Raw genomic sequence first — 13,610 nt, 5'->3', positions numbered from 1 at the left:
CCTTTATCTACTTTTGCCGCGGTTATAACAAATACGATTTTATGGACACGAATAAAATATTATAGTTTAATCAGTTTTACTATAATTCTTCCGATTTTCTACAAACCAATATTAGAAATAGGCCTCAACCTATAAAAATACGTAGTAAACTTTATTTCTTATGAAAGTGTTTTTAGAACCTATTTTAGAAATAATCTCTTAGTCTTTTAATCGATTCATTATGTAGTTTTAAAGTTTTTAATATTTTACCGAACTGTGTCAAAACGTTTTAATAGTAATCTAGAATAAGTACTTAAAAAAATTAACGTGCTTATGTGCTTATTTTACAAAACGCATTTATATCCAATGCTTGTTGTTCAAAAGCTCAACTCTCCTTTAAACTACAGGTTATTATTATTATATTCGTTTATTAATGGTCGTTATGTGAAGTTATGACCTTTCGCATTAAATGACTATTTAACTAAATATATGTTCGATTATAGTGATTGAAACGTTTTAAAAAGAGTGATATTTCTTTAATAATTTCCGAATCCAAATTAACACGTCTTACATCGGGTTACATTCTCTGATACCTGCCTAGTGTCATCATACTTATAAATAATAAATCCTCTAATAAGGAGGTGTAACATTAAAATAATTAAATTAAATATCTTAGTATACCACATATATATATATATATACAGGCACAATTATATTCTAAAGATAAAAGAACATCATTGGTGAGGCAACATTTCTTAAATGTCTATAATCTATATACTTTCTTATGTCTTCTATACACTCAATTGACTTAATGTGTCATAAATTTGAAACATAAATATTTGAATTTTCTGAATGAATACTGAATCGTTATAGCATACTGTGTATTGTATGTATTACTAGTAAAATATAATTAAGCCCGAAATGGAATTAGAAGACGGATTCGATGACATTCTAGCAGAAATAAGTGAACCGTCATCACCAAAGAAATTGAAAACTGAGCCCGATTTAGAACAACCAGGTTTAATACGATTTTCGAAAGTTTTATTATTATTCTGTATTATGGATATTTTATTTGATAATAATGATAAGTATTATATATTTTTTGATAATATTATTACTCTTTTAGGCACTTCAAAGCCATCTGTTTCGAGGACACACTGTGTTATAGTTAATCAAAAACAGGTATTTTTTATCGTACTTCTTGTCATTAATATTGTAAACGTTTGTAATATTGTGTCTTACTGCAATACGAAGTAGGTATATTGTTAAAGAAAATAATTTTCCATTTGCCAAATCATATAAAGAATGTTAAATATATTTGTGCTGCAACGGCTTGAGCTTAATATTTCTAATACCAAATATATTGCACAAAAAAGTATATGTTACACAAATCAACCAACATCTCTTCATTGTTTCATTAAAAAAAAATAAACATAACAATTTCAGCGTGGAAACCCACTATTAAAATATGTTACAAGTGTCCCTTGGGAATATGATGATATTATTCCGGATTACGAAATAGGCAAAACTATATGTATTCTTTTCTTATCTGTGAAGTATCACAACCTCAATCCAGATTATATAAATAACAGATTAAAGGAATTGGGAAAAAAATATGACCTTCGGGTATTGTTAGTACAGGTAATTGTACTTTTGAAAATTATCACAAATTTAATTTTATTAAATATAATATTTTTATTTTATTTCAATCACATATTGTTGAATAAAATACAATACAGTGTACCTTTATTTAAAGGTTGACCTAAAGGATCCACACACAATTTTAAAAAATCTAACACGAATATGTCTCCTTACTGATATGACTCTCATGCTGGCGTGGAGTCCAGAAGAAGCAGCAAAGATTATTGAAAACTATAAAATATTTGAAAATAAACCACCTGATAAAATTATGGAGAAAATTGAAAATGATCCTCATCAAAAAGTAAGCTTTAGTTTAATTAATTTGGCTGTTATTATATATACCAATCACCTTGTCATTGCTAACTGCTCTGTTTATCACTTGTGGCTGCTTACTGCATTGCTTCCCTTAGCATTCAATTGAACTTTCTTTTTATTTACTAATAAAAACCAATAAAATTATGTAATCATATCACACTCTCCTCTTTTCCCCAACATAATAAACTTCTTTTGCTATTGGATAAAATTATATAAGAAATTGTCCAGACATTTAAGTTAAACTTAAAGTTTAAAATGTAATAATAACAAAAAAATATATATATTAAAATTAAAAATATTATATTAAAAAAACAACAAATCTATTAATCACAAAATCTCAGAAACTATAACTCCTATAAACTTTTTTTAAATTTGGCAGCTAGGTTCTTTATAGGGTGTTGACATTTACTAAGAACTTCACCTCTAAAAAGGTAAAACAGGGTTGGAAGTTTGTGTTTTTTAAATTTCGCGCGGGTAAATCCTCAGGTTCAGCTAGTAATTACATGGTATAAAACTAAATTGCTTACCACTTTATGCCCCTTTGTATGCTTCGATGTTTAAAATTACACAACGGATTTTGATGCGGTTTTTTTTATAGATATATTGATTTATAGAGGAAGGTTTACTTGTATGATACATGCACAATATATTAGAGAAACACTGATAATTTTAGAGGTTTATAAAGTGATGTCGTAAATAAACACATTTTTTTGCGCTTAAATTACAAACGCTGGCCGAACCCTACGAGATAGATCAAAATAATGTACTATAGTATTGTACATATTATTAAGGTCTTCAAAAAAGTCTGTGATGGTCTTAGGGATAACCCAAAATAACCTTTATCCTTTAATTTTTATGAGAATTAATGGCTTATTTGCGAAGCGATTTTAAGCAATACAGCATTAAGTCTTATCCAATTAAGTACCTTAAGTACATTGTGCATTTAATAAATATGGCTACAACATGTAATTTAAATGAATATATTCGAAGGTATTGCAGATTTAAAACGCAGGGATATAGCGGTTTGTATTGTCTAATCACTGAAAAAATGTGAACGTTGTACGCATCAGCATTGCACCCGTGCGAAGCCAGGGTGGGTCGCTAGTAACTAATAAATGAAAATCAAATTACTAATCACCCAGCCTAGTGCTTATTAATAATGCAATTATGCAATTTCTACGCATCTAAAATCGCAGCGCTTTTCGCAGATAAAATGTATAGGATTATTACTAAGCGTAATCTTAACACTTATTTAAATGGTTACTAAATACTCATATTTTTTTCCCATGCGGTGATTGTAGATGATGTGGATTGTAATTGCTTAAGATACTGGAAACTTAAAACAACATGTAATTATTTAAAACATAGTAAATATAATGTTATTAGTAGTTAACTTTACTTAATATTTTATTTTATGTTATGTTATGTTATGTTAATTAACTGTTGTTTCGCAAACGATTAAAACCTTTTTTATTTTATAGATAGTGAATGCCTTGTCATCAATAAAGCCAGTTAATAAAACGGATGCCATGACACTAATTACTAAATTCGGTACACTGGAGAATATTATTAAAGCATCTGAGAAACAGCTCGCTGAATGTCCAGGTTTTGCGGCTACTAAGGCTAACAAGCTGTATAAAGCCCTACACGAACCTTTCTTAAAAGTAAATGATAAAATTGATACAAGAAACAAGCCTGATGAATTTTCAGAGAATCTTTCCTTAGAAGATATAGAAAAAATCGAAAATGAGATAAAAAAATAGTAATATGTTTTGGTTGTATACATTTGTAAATAAAAAAATATTAGGTATTGTTTTTATTTTATATTTTAAAATATTGTTCCTTTGAAAAATAAGATTGACAATCAATACTTTATCTAATAAAATTATTCACATAAATAATTATAATATAGATTTAAAAAAAAAAAAACTACGTCATTTTTAGAGGGAAATTATTTGAAAGAAATAAAGCAAAGGAATCGCCCGTATATGTCTTAATGCTAAGTTAAGGCCTCTAATTTTTTGTGACGGTTTGGATTTTAGTCCATGGTGGACTGTTCCAATGCGGATTGGTGGATACAAGTTGCCCCAAGATGTTTTCCTGTACCGCCGAGCACGGGGTGAACTATAAACTCAAATTACGCACAATGGTGTAAGTCAGTGGTCCTTATCCAGCTTGAACTCAAAAGCTGTATAATCTGTATCTGTAAGACTAATGAGTTATTCATTAGTGATAATAATACAGATTCTCTTCTACTGTCTACTCTCTTTTTTATCTACTAATTACATTGTATACTGATAATAAATATCTCCCTATTACATCATTTGCGCACGTTATTCAAAAAGTTAAAAGATCTCTTTCACGCAACTTCTACGACAAAAAATAACAATAAACATGAAAGAAATAATTAGTATTATTACTGTTTTGAAAATCGGGTGTGTGTAGCGTCGTGAAAGCATTTTTTTTGTGTTTTAATCGCACCCGACATTACCACAAACACATAGTGCCTTACCTTTATTTAACGAACTACTAAATCCCGTTTCTTGCATATTATCCCGTCCGAATAAATGAGACGAGGTTTTAGGTCCGGAATTATATCTTTATACATTCAACTTAACTCTAAACTATAATTGATTATTTGTAATACTTGGGAAAATTATTCGCTGGATTTCTGCACCCCGTCCCATTGATATCCATCTATTAACACCCATCAATGCTTTGTATTATTGTGTTCCGATTTGAAGAAAAAGTGAGCCAGCGTAACGAGTACAAAAGACACAACTTTTTCCCTAAGTATGAGGTGACTACCACTTACTATCAGATAATTCTTTTACCAGTCTGCCAATAATAATTTTATGAAAAGCAAAATAAATCCCGAACCCATAGAAGTAACGTCATTAATTGTTTGTATTAAATAAAGATAACTTCTTAATACTTACATAGCTTTACACAATTGTATTGACTGTAATGTTCATTTTTAATGAAACATTAAATTTGTTATGAAATGAATTTTGTGATAATTCTGCATACGTCATATATATATATTGCACTAAAAAGTATTGTTCGAGGATGAGGGACATGACTTGATAATTACTTTTTTTGTATCTCGAAAGCTGTGAAGTGTAAAGTATTTGAAGGCTTGCCTGCTGGAGTCGCTTGCTCGTCGAGTCGATGCGGTGTGCGCGGGGTTCAAAATAAAATACACTAACAGCGTCAAACCGGCTTCGCCAGCGTTTGGACGTGGAGCGTTTGGACGCTTGTAGAGCGAACGAAATTAACTAGGCGCGAAAATTTGACTACATAGAAATAAAAGCGTTGAAAACATTATTCAAAAATATACTACTTTATTTTAATGATTTGACTTAAAAACTATTTTTCAAACAATTTTAGTCATATAAAATGAAGTAACGTTATAGGTATAAATTTAAAATAACGGATGTAATTTTAAATAATTGTAGTAAATCGTAAATTCATTTTCGTTATATATAACAACTTTTTATTTAAGTGATTATGTAAAAGTGTAACGTTTTAAAACAATAGGTGTGAAGTAAACTATAGGTGTGAACTGTTGGGAATATAACAGGTCTTTTTGTGACTTTAAACATTGTTTTCTGAGACCAGAATTATTAACTGCGAGGAAAATATTTGGTAAGTTTGAATTTTATAGTATTACTGCATTAAAAAAAACATTAAAAAGAATATATTAATCAATCATAATACAATACTAAGGAATAGAATATAAAAACACTGATTAATATTTCCAGTAGATACAATATTTATCCAATGTTAATATATAAATACCTAAGTATTTAATATTTTTATACTATATTTCGTTTCAGATTATGTAAAACTAATGTAAACTTAGGATATATAAATAAAAATATCCATGTGATGTGATTATATATTTATAATTTATGTACATAGCATTTTGCTATATGTTTTCACAATATTATTTATTAGTAAAAAAGTTCTTTATTTAATAATTCAGTTATTACATTTTGATATCAATTTACAACGAGCTGATATATGTAAGTTTGCCGTTTAAAAATGTAAATTAAGTTTTTAAAACGAGAAAAAATAGACATAATCAAAAAGTATTAGAAATATATTTATGTATAGTTAATGAATATGTTTTTAAAGATTAACCTGTTTGATATTCTTAAAATACTTATTAACAATATTCCAAATTGGACACGTCAAGAAGAAATTTATGCATGCAATATTCACGATAAGCGTCCACGCGCTCTTATCGCGGTTTTGATATTTTGTTTGAATAAAGAAAAATAATAATTTTAAAGAATATTTTGTAAGTAATAACAAGTTAGTGCTCTTATTATTTTAAATCAGTATACTATAAATAACTATTTAATTAAATTTAAGATAAAAATCTACGATTTTTTTTTTTAAATCGTAGTTTTTTATCTCGACTTCCAAATCGACATTCGATATAAAAAAAATTTATATGGAAATAATATGTCACCGGCACTTAATATATATTCTTTGCATAGCTACCTACTTATTTAACCAGTTACGAAAGACACAAATACGAGTAGATTGTATACTATTATATAGTGAGGTATTCACTTTTAATGAGACAGTAGGCCTGTATTGTAGTAATTTCTTACTATGGTTAAAAAAAATAATGCCAAGCTTCTTAAGGTAGTTGTTGGCAAGTGTATGTTATTTAAAACTACTGCGAACAGGTGAATATAGCACGTGCCTTAGCCAGGTGGAACCAAGCATTTTTTATCATGATCAGATGCAAGCTCTTTTGATAAAATACTATTTTATTTTCATTTATCGCCTATTTACTCGATAATTGGATGCACGAAGTAACAAAAAAAAAATTAAGACTTAACTTTTTATTTGGATGCAGTATAAGCAAAGACTGAACAGTTTATAATCTAAATGTTTTATTCGTCCTTAATTTTTAAAATTGTTAAATATCAACATCTCTGTTAATTAAAAAAACTGTATATGAAAGTCTAACATTAGTTTATGTTATCCTAACACGAGCATACATAATGTTGCTTTTAACTTGAATGAAATATATTTTACTTACACTAGGTAGGCAAGAAGCGTGACTAAAAAAATAGAAATCTTTTGCGATGGCACTTGAACTTATACTGAATAGCATTTGTGTCTAAATGAAAATAAGTACATTGACTTGATTTTGGAAGGTAGCTGTAGAGTACTTTTTTAGGTTCGAACATTTTGAATTTAGCATTTGAAAAAAGAAGCCGTTTATGATCATTTAAAGTTCTTCGTTCAGACTTTGACTATTATTTAATTAATTTGACAATAATGTTATAGAATACGTATTTATTTGCAATTTAATAACCTTTCATTTTCATTCATTCAAAATATATTCCTTAATAACCATAGGAGGTGAAAGAAAAATATATTACATTAAAGTAAAAATAATTTACTCATACTTATACATACCCAGATATGGACTCATATAACACACATGTAGAATATATATATTTCACTACTGAAAGCGTAATGGATTGTTTTGTGATAAGTGAATCGTGCGCTGACTGTCGTGATCGCTTTCATCGAGATACAATTTTATATGACATTGAGTCCTTTTATGCAATTGCTAGCGACCCACTCTAGATTATTACGACTAGAACAATGGACTACTAATTGTGGAATCATTACACTTCTAAATATTAAACAATATATTTTATAATCAGATATGGTATTTCCGCTCCAAGGCCAGTCCGGCAACTACTTGAATAATATTACCCTGCGGTAATACATCTTATTGTTCACCCTATGCCATTTCCCTTGCGTATCAGCACACCTGCGCGATCAAGTCTATTTTAATACAACAAGACATTCTAATAATGCACTTGTAACACACCATCAAAAATATAATTAAAATTAAAAAAAAAGTTTAATAACTAATAATTCGTCAACGTTTACTATACGCATCAATAAATTATCTTCTAAAATTCCTATACACAATCTTCTTTAAATCAGTCACGGTGACTTAAGGCTTAGTAGTAAGAGAAACTTTCTCATTACTTCCACGGATAAAGTCAAACCATTTATAAACTTCAGTGTTCCAATATACTTAGGAATAAGGTTACGTTAAGAAGGGTTTATAGCATATTTATCTCGTCGATAAAGTACTTTTATTATTTTTGGTTAGAGGTTTTCACAAAATACATGAGGATAATGTCATTTTATTTATCGCTAAGAAAATTAAATATTTTTTGTAAATAATTGTAGAAAATAAAGCAATCTTATGTGATGACATCATTGTTTTATAAATACACCAATAATTATTAGAAAAAGATAGAATGGTGAAGTCAGAATTTATAATAGGCGAAACGCGTAGAGTCGTAATAATAGCGACTAATATAATGCGAGGCGCGGCGGGCGGTTTGACTCGTGCCGTCTCGCGGGTCGGCGCACGCGCAGCCTCCGGTTTTGCTCCTTTTGTGTCACGTATAATAAAGCATATTCTTTCGTGTGTGTTGTGCCTCTACATATTCGTACAGCACACATACACCGTACCTTTCTCGAACTGTGCATACTGACGAAAGATTATTTTATACTTGTATAAATGTTACAGATGCACGTAATGTTTTACGAGCCGTATTAAACTTTGCCTAATTTGAATTGTCGTCTTACATGTGTTTTCATTTCATTGTTACAAACAATAATGTTGAAACGAATATATTAAATACTAAATTACTGCAATTAAAAAAACGAATCAGTGTAGAAAAAAATGATTGTTTTGCAATAGCTACACATATGTATTTGCTTTAGGCGGCACGACAAAGCGGCTTCAACACGTACTTAAAAAAACATGCTACGTGACTCTACATTTTGCTAAGTATCTATATAAAGAAATTGATTCTTACGTTTCCACTTTTTTATTTATTCTTAAGTCTCTAGCAAATCTTTTCTGGCAAAACATACTCGTAGTTACGTTCCTTGCTATAGACAGAGGTAGGTTAAATAATTGTGAAAAAGATAATAGCCTAATAATTTATCGTTTGTATAGGTTTATTTAGAATCCGTATTTAGTCGTGGTATTTATTATTCAAATAAAAATAAGAAGTGGTTTTATGACGACGTCAGGTACAATATAGTCTTGAACTTTAAAGAGTTCAGTCCCCACTTGAGCCGTTACAAGAAAGCTTTTAAAGCTGTATCTTAAACTTATTTATTACTAATGGACCACTTGAGTTGGCCTTTTTAGTTCAAACTAAAGTTTCACTTTGATTTTTGTTCCCAAGAAATATGGTAACACTTCAGAATTTATTTTTTGCAGCATCTCTTTCACACATTTGACCCTGTTATGACCATAAATTAAAGTGACTAGTTTTAAGATAAAGAGTTAAAAAGATTTTAAAACAAAATTGTTAGCTTTTATTGAAAATTATAATTATATGGAGTTGTATGTGGCTGTAATATATTGATTGATCTCTACTTACCGTAATAACCATGACGAGTCAGAAAGTGTCTACAAAGTTTATTATCGATACCGTAGAATATGTTTTTATTTTTTATTTTATTTGTAACACAGTCATGACGATTTATCGATAATCATTTTTTCATCGTGTTTTCAAAACAGTACTAAAGATCAATTGTCTTAATGGTCTATCTATCGGGTTAACTTAAACGGCTTCCCACTAACAACGGTATCTCATCCCTGGTCCCATTAGTAGTGATTGGTGTTTTCTTTCATTAAATTCTCAGTAGCGTGTGTGAATTAGAAGACTGACAGTGGTACATTCATGTGTCTTAAAAATCACGTAAAGTCCAATAAAATATTAATTTTATAGAAACTTAAAGTTGCTGCTGATAACAGATTAATTGATTGATGCTATTAACGGGTGAAATTAAGTATATAAGCGAATTAATATTTTTGACAACTCCTAGGACATATTAACATAACACATAACAATAAGAATAGATATGTGTAAAAACAATAAAATTAACAACTAAGCGGACGATAGAGAAAAAGTGTTGAATGAATATCTTTGTAAGAGTAGTTTTAAGCTGATTTATTGCTTTTTGTTATCATTAAATATGTTCAAGATAATAGAGCCATGACTATTGAAAAAATCATTTAAACGTTTAAATTTTCGCGTACAACGCCTACCGATACTCAAAAACCCAAATTAGATTGAATAACATTAATATTATATTATTTTATTTTTAATATTTTTTATGTTTTGTTATGACATATTGAATTTAATAAACAACGTTGTAAATGATCTTACAATTTCTCGACACGTACATAAACATGAACATCCGCAGTAGATCCGTCTTAAACTATCTTTAAATAAATGTTTAACCAGAAGCGAGTTGGTTTGCGTAAGTGATATCGAGGAATTAACCCCAATTTTTGTTAAATTATCGATCTCGTTCCCAATAGATCGGAAGTGATGGCAAGCGTCTGACCAAGAATAACTCAGTTGGTTGCTTTGTATTTACACAACATTGTGTCCATGTAAAACTGTAAACACGTGTTGTGAAATATATAAGAATAAAGTTTTAAGAGATTTTTTACGCGAAACATTGAGTATTTTTGTAAAACGACTGCGTCTAGTCGTTCAGTTGGATTGGTAAATATTTTAAATCTAATTTCTCAGTTTACATTAAAACGATTTATGCCAAATCTCGAGGTGCTCTTTAATATTGAGTCTTACAGTGTTGTATTAAAGGGTGCTAATGGATTACATTTAAGAGAGATACCGGTTTATGGTGTAGGTAATGTTGATAGTCAAACCAGTGATTCTGATTATTAGCAACAATGTCATAAAGTTTAGGTTACACATGGTTTAATTGAACAGAAGCCGCGAAAGGAATGCGGCCAGACGATGGCTTGCCATTAGATGGCGTCGGCCAGGGACACGAGACTAATGAGCGCCCGTCTTTACCTTCCGTGTACATTCCCTTACAATAGTCGCAATTGCGATGCCTCGAATTTTTGTTGTGATGATGATGGAGCTTGACAGTGATATTTACTTAATTTTTATATTTTATAATACTGTACACGTATACTCACGTGTATAGTTTATATTGGGGTAAATGGTTATGGGCTTCAAGAATATTATATAATAAAAATAATACAAAATAAATAAAAATATTCATTTGTAATTTTATTTTTTTTTACATAATAATTATTTACAGCTTCTGTACAAATAATTTATTTATTTATTTGTAAAGAGATTCCAAACTCAAGATGAAATACTTACTCTACTTAAATGTATCTTTAAAATGATTCTTTTCATTTTTGATTGTTTCAGGCTCGTTGAAGATGTCACGATCGAATAAAATGTGCCGTACATAAATTATAAATATGGCGTATTGGTAATAGAAATGGCGACCACGATGGCGACTCCTGCGCACGATCTCTACCTGCATAACAATGAATTGCGCCCGCAGCACTCGCGGGAAAGCTCTAGAGATTCTGGAATCTTCCATACGACAAAAGGACTGTGGAATGCCCCGGGTCAAAATAATTGCTTCTTGAATAGTGCTGTACAGGTAAGTCATTATTTATAATATTCACTTGGGATAGATAATCTGTAAGTAACTCATGCACAAGACACAGATAATTAGTGATTAACATGTAGTTAAATTTTTAAAACCATCAATAAGACAACCTCTTCTATTACATTTCATTTACCGGTGTTTATTTAATTTATAAATGTTGTGTTGTAAAAAATATATATATTTTTAGCCAATTTCTGCCGTAAACATTCATTTTATTTGCGCATTCAAGCTTAACCCTCGAGAACGTAAACATATTCTCGGTAATAGCAGAGTTCTGGGAAATCTAAAGAGAATTTACGAGTACACTTGCACTGTTGTGTTGAACATTTGTGTTAATGTTGGTGCAGTTGTAATGGTTTTTTGATATATCTGTGTAATGGAAGTCCCTATTCTATGTACTTAATGGCTAATAATTTTCACAAATAAATTGTCACCGTATATGTCGATTTTATGTCTTTGTCTTCGCATAATCGTATTATCGAACGAGGTAATGATTATCTTTACAAAAGAAAGTAAGCTATGATTATATTTTCTGGTAGTTTTGACAAGCGTTTATTTGAGTATAACTGTATGTGTGGGTCAATCTCGCAACTGAATTTTAAACCAGTTTCAATCGAATCGGTTGAAGTGAAATTTTGGACACACTTTTGAAACTCTGGTGACAATAAATTATATATTTTAGTCTATGGATTAAAAACAAACCTTTTTAAATATTGGTATTCAAGAATTGTATTATATTAAGCACGATTTGAGGTGAAATGAGGAAAAGTTAGCTATTGAAATTATAATTCATTCAATTGTTTGTAATGCGCGCTTAATGTTATGACGAATGTTCAAAACGAAAGCAAGATAGTTTTATTGCTTATTATTAAAGCATTAAGTTTTTATCATGTTCTTCGAAAGATATGTTTCGTATTATATACGTTTACACTTAACGGTTTTGTTTCCTTTCGCTAATAATTCATCATATACTTTAGTCAAAACATTAAAATGTATAACCTTTTTTATTTTAAATGCTTAAAAAGAGTAAAATAGTGTTGATGTTTTGAACAAAGGCAAAGACTATATGAGTTGGTGACATTAGTAGCTATATTATAACTGTGAGTGCTCATTTACAACGGGCCATCTTTAATTACATGTTTTTCAAAAAACACGTCTATATCCTCACGAATAGAGTCTATTATATAAATATTCTTCTTAGATAATAGATTGCTTAGGACATCGAGGGTCGGACGATGACGTGACCAATAAACAAAAACCCGTTTGGAGAGCCTAAAGCACCTATTTAATGGTGACATTTAACCTTAATCAAATTTCCATCACGGACTTGCCCAATATTTTTTCTTTTATCTATTTTATAGATTAGAATGGATTTTTATTTTGGTACTTTATTTAATATTCGTATAACTTTTCGTCGTCGTTTTAAGTTCTAATAATTTATACAAGTTAAGTAATGCTCCTGCAAGATTGTGTAGCCAGTAAATAAGTTACTACTGTTTACTGATGGCTGATGTCGCTAACCTAATCATCATTTCATCAGTCATGCTTTCCTTTATAAATTGCCTAAAAGCAAATAAGTATTTTTTCAAATAGTCTACTGTACATAATAAAACTTTTCTACTCAACATTCGTAAATAAATGTTATTAAAAATGATCGCAATTTTTCGATACATTTGGTACACATATGATAAAAATTCCAGCGTCGTTGGCCGCGCTTGATAAACTGATCCAATTTACATATACGTAATTACGGTACAGAAGTAAGACAAAAAATACATGACTTGAATAATGACGGCCACGGGTGCTACGTCCAACGTCCATTAAAGTGCCTCGCCTTAGAAAAAAATGTCTTTAGATTATCATAGTAACAATTTACTTATATACACACTTATTCATTACATTTTGTATATTTTTTTCAAAGTACACATTGGAGTTCATACGTTAATGCTCTGCACATATTTCAATTTAAGCATTTATATCAATGTTATAGTTTTATTAAGTTATGCGATATAAGCCTGGTCCAGTATTTAGAATTTAGAACGCGTGAATTTTAATCGAAGATTTAAGGGTTAAGTCCAGATAAGCTCCACTGAATTGTCGCGTGCTTAATTCTTATCCCAGGAGGTCTTATCCCAGGTATGGCAAATGGT

The 13,610-nt window shown here is 29.8% G+C and overlaps 2 protein-coding genes across 2 annotated transcripts in view; both read left to right on the top strand.

Annotated features, from left to right (window-relative positions):
* The first annotated feature begins 783 nt into the window (after window positions 1–783).
* LOC125065296 (DNA excision repair protein ERCC-1) lies at window positions 784–3,706 on the top strand. The gene is made up of 5 exons (XM_047672829.1): window positions 784–997; window positions 1,106–1,161; window positions 1,426–1,620; window positions 1,736–1,921; window positions 3,417–3,706. The coding sequence occupies exons 1-5, from the start codon at window positions 901–903 to the stop codon at window positions 3,696–3,698; spliced, it is 816 nt and encodes a 271-aa protein (XP_047528785.1). The 5' UTR covers window positions 784–900; the 3' UTR covers window positions 3,699–3,706.
* Window positions 3,707–5,342: 1,636 nt separating this feature from the next.
* Window positions 5,343–13,610, top strand: part of LOC125065079 — a 57,237-nt gene continuing 48,969 nt past the window's right edge. Inside the window, exons 1-2 of the mRNA XM_047672488.1 lie at window positions 5,343–5,583; window positions 11,211–11,451. Coding sequence (XP_047528444.1) covers window positions 11,284–11,451 — 168 coding nt within the window. The 5' untranslated portion in view covers window positions 5,343–5,583; window positions 11,211–11,283. The remainder of the gene's footprint in view (window positions 5,584–11,210; window positions 11,452–13,610) is intronic.

This window comes from Vanessa atalanta, chromosome 7 (genome assembly GCF_905147765.1).
Source record: "Vanessa atalanta chromosome 7, ilVanAtal1.2, whole genome shotgun sequence".
Taxonomy (NCBI): Eukaryota; Metazoa; Arthropoda; class Insecta; order Lepidoptera; family Nymphalidae; genus Vanessa; species Vanessa atalanta.
Note: the sequence above shows the minus strand (reverse complement) of the source record. Positions and strands in the feature narration are given on the sequence as shown.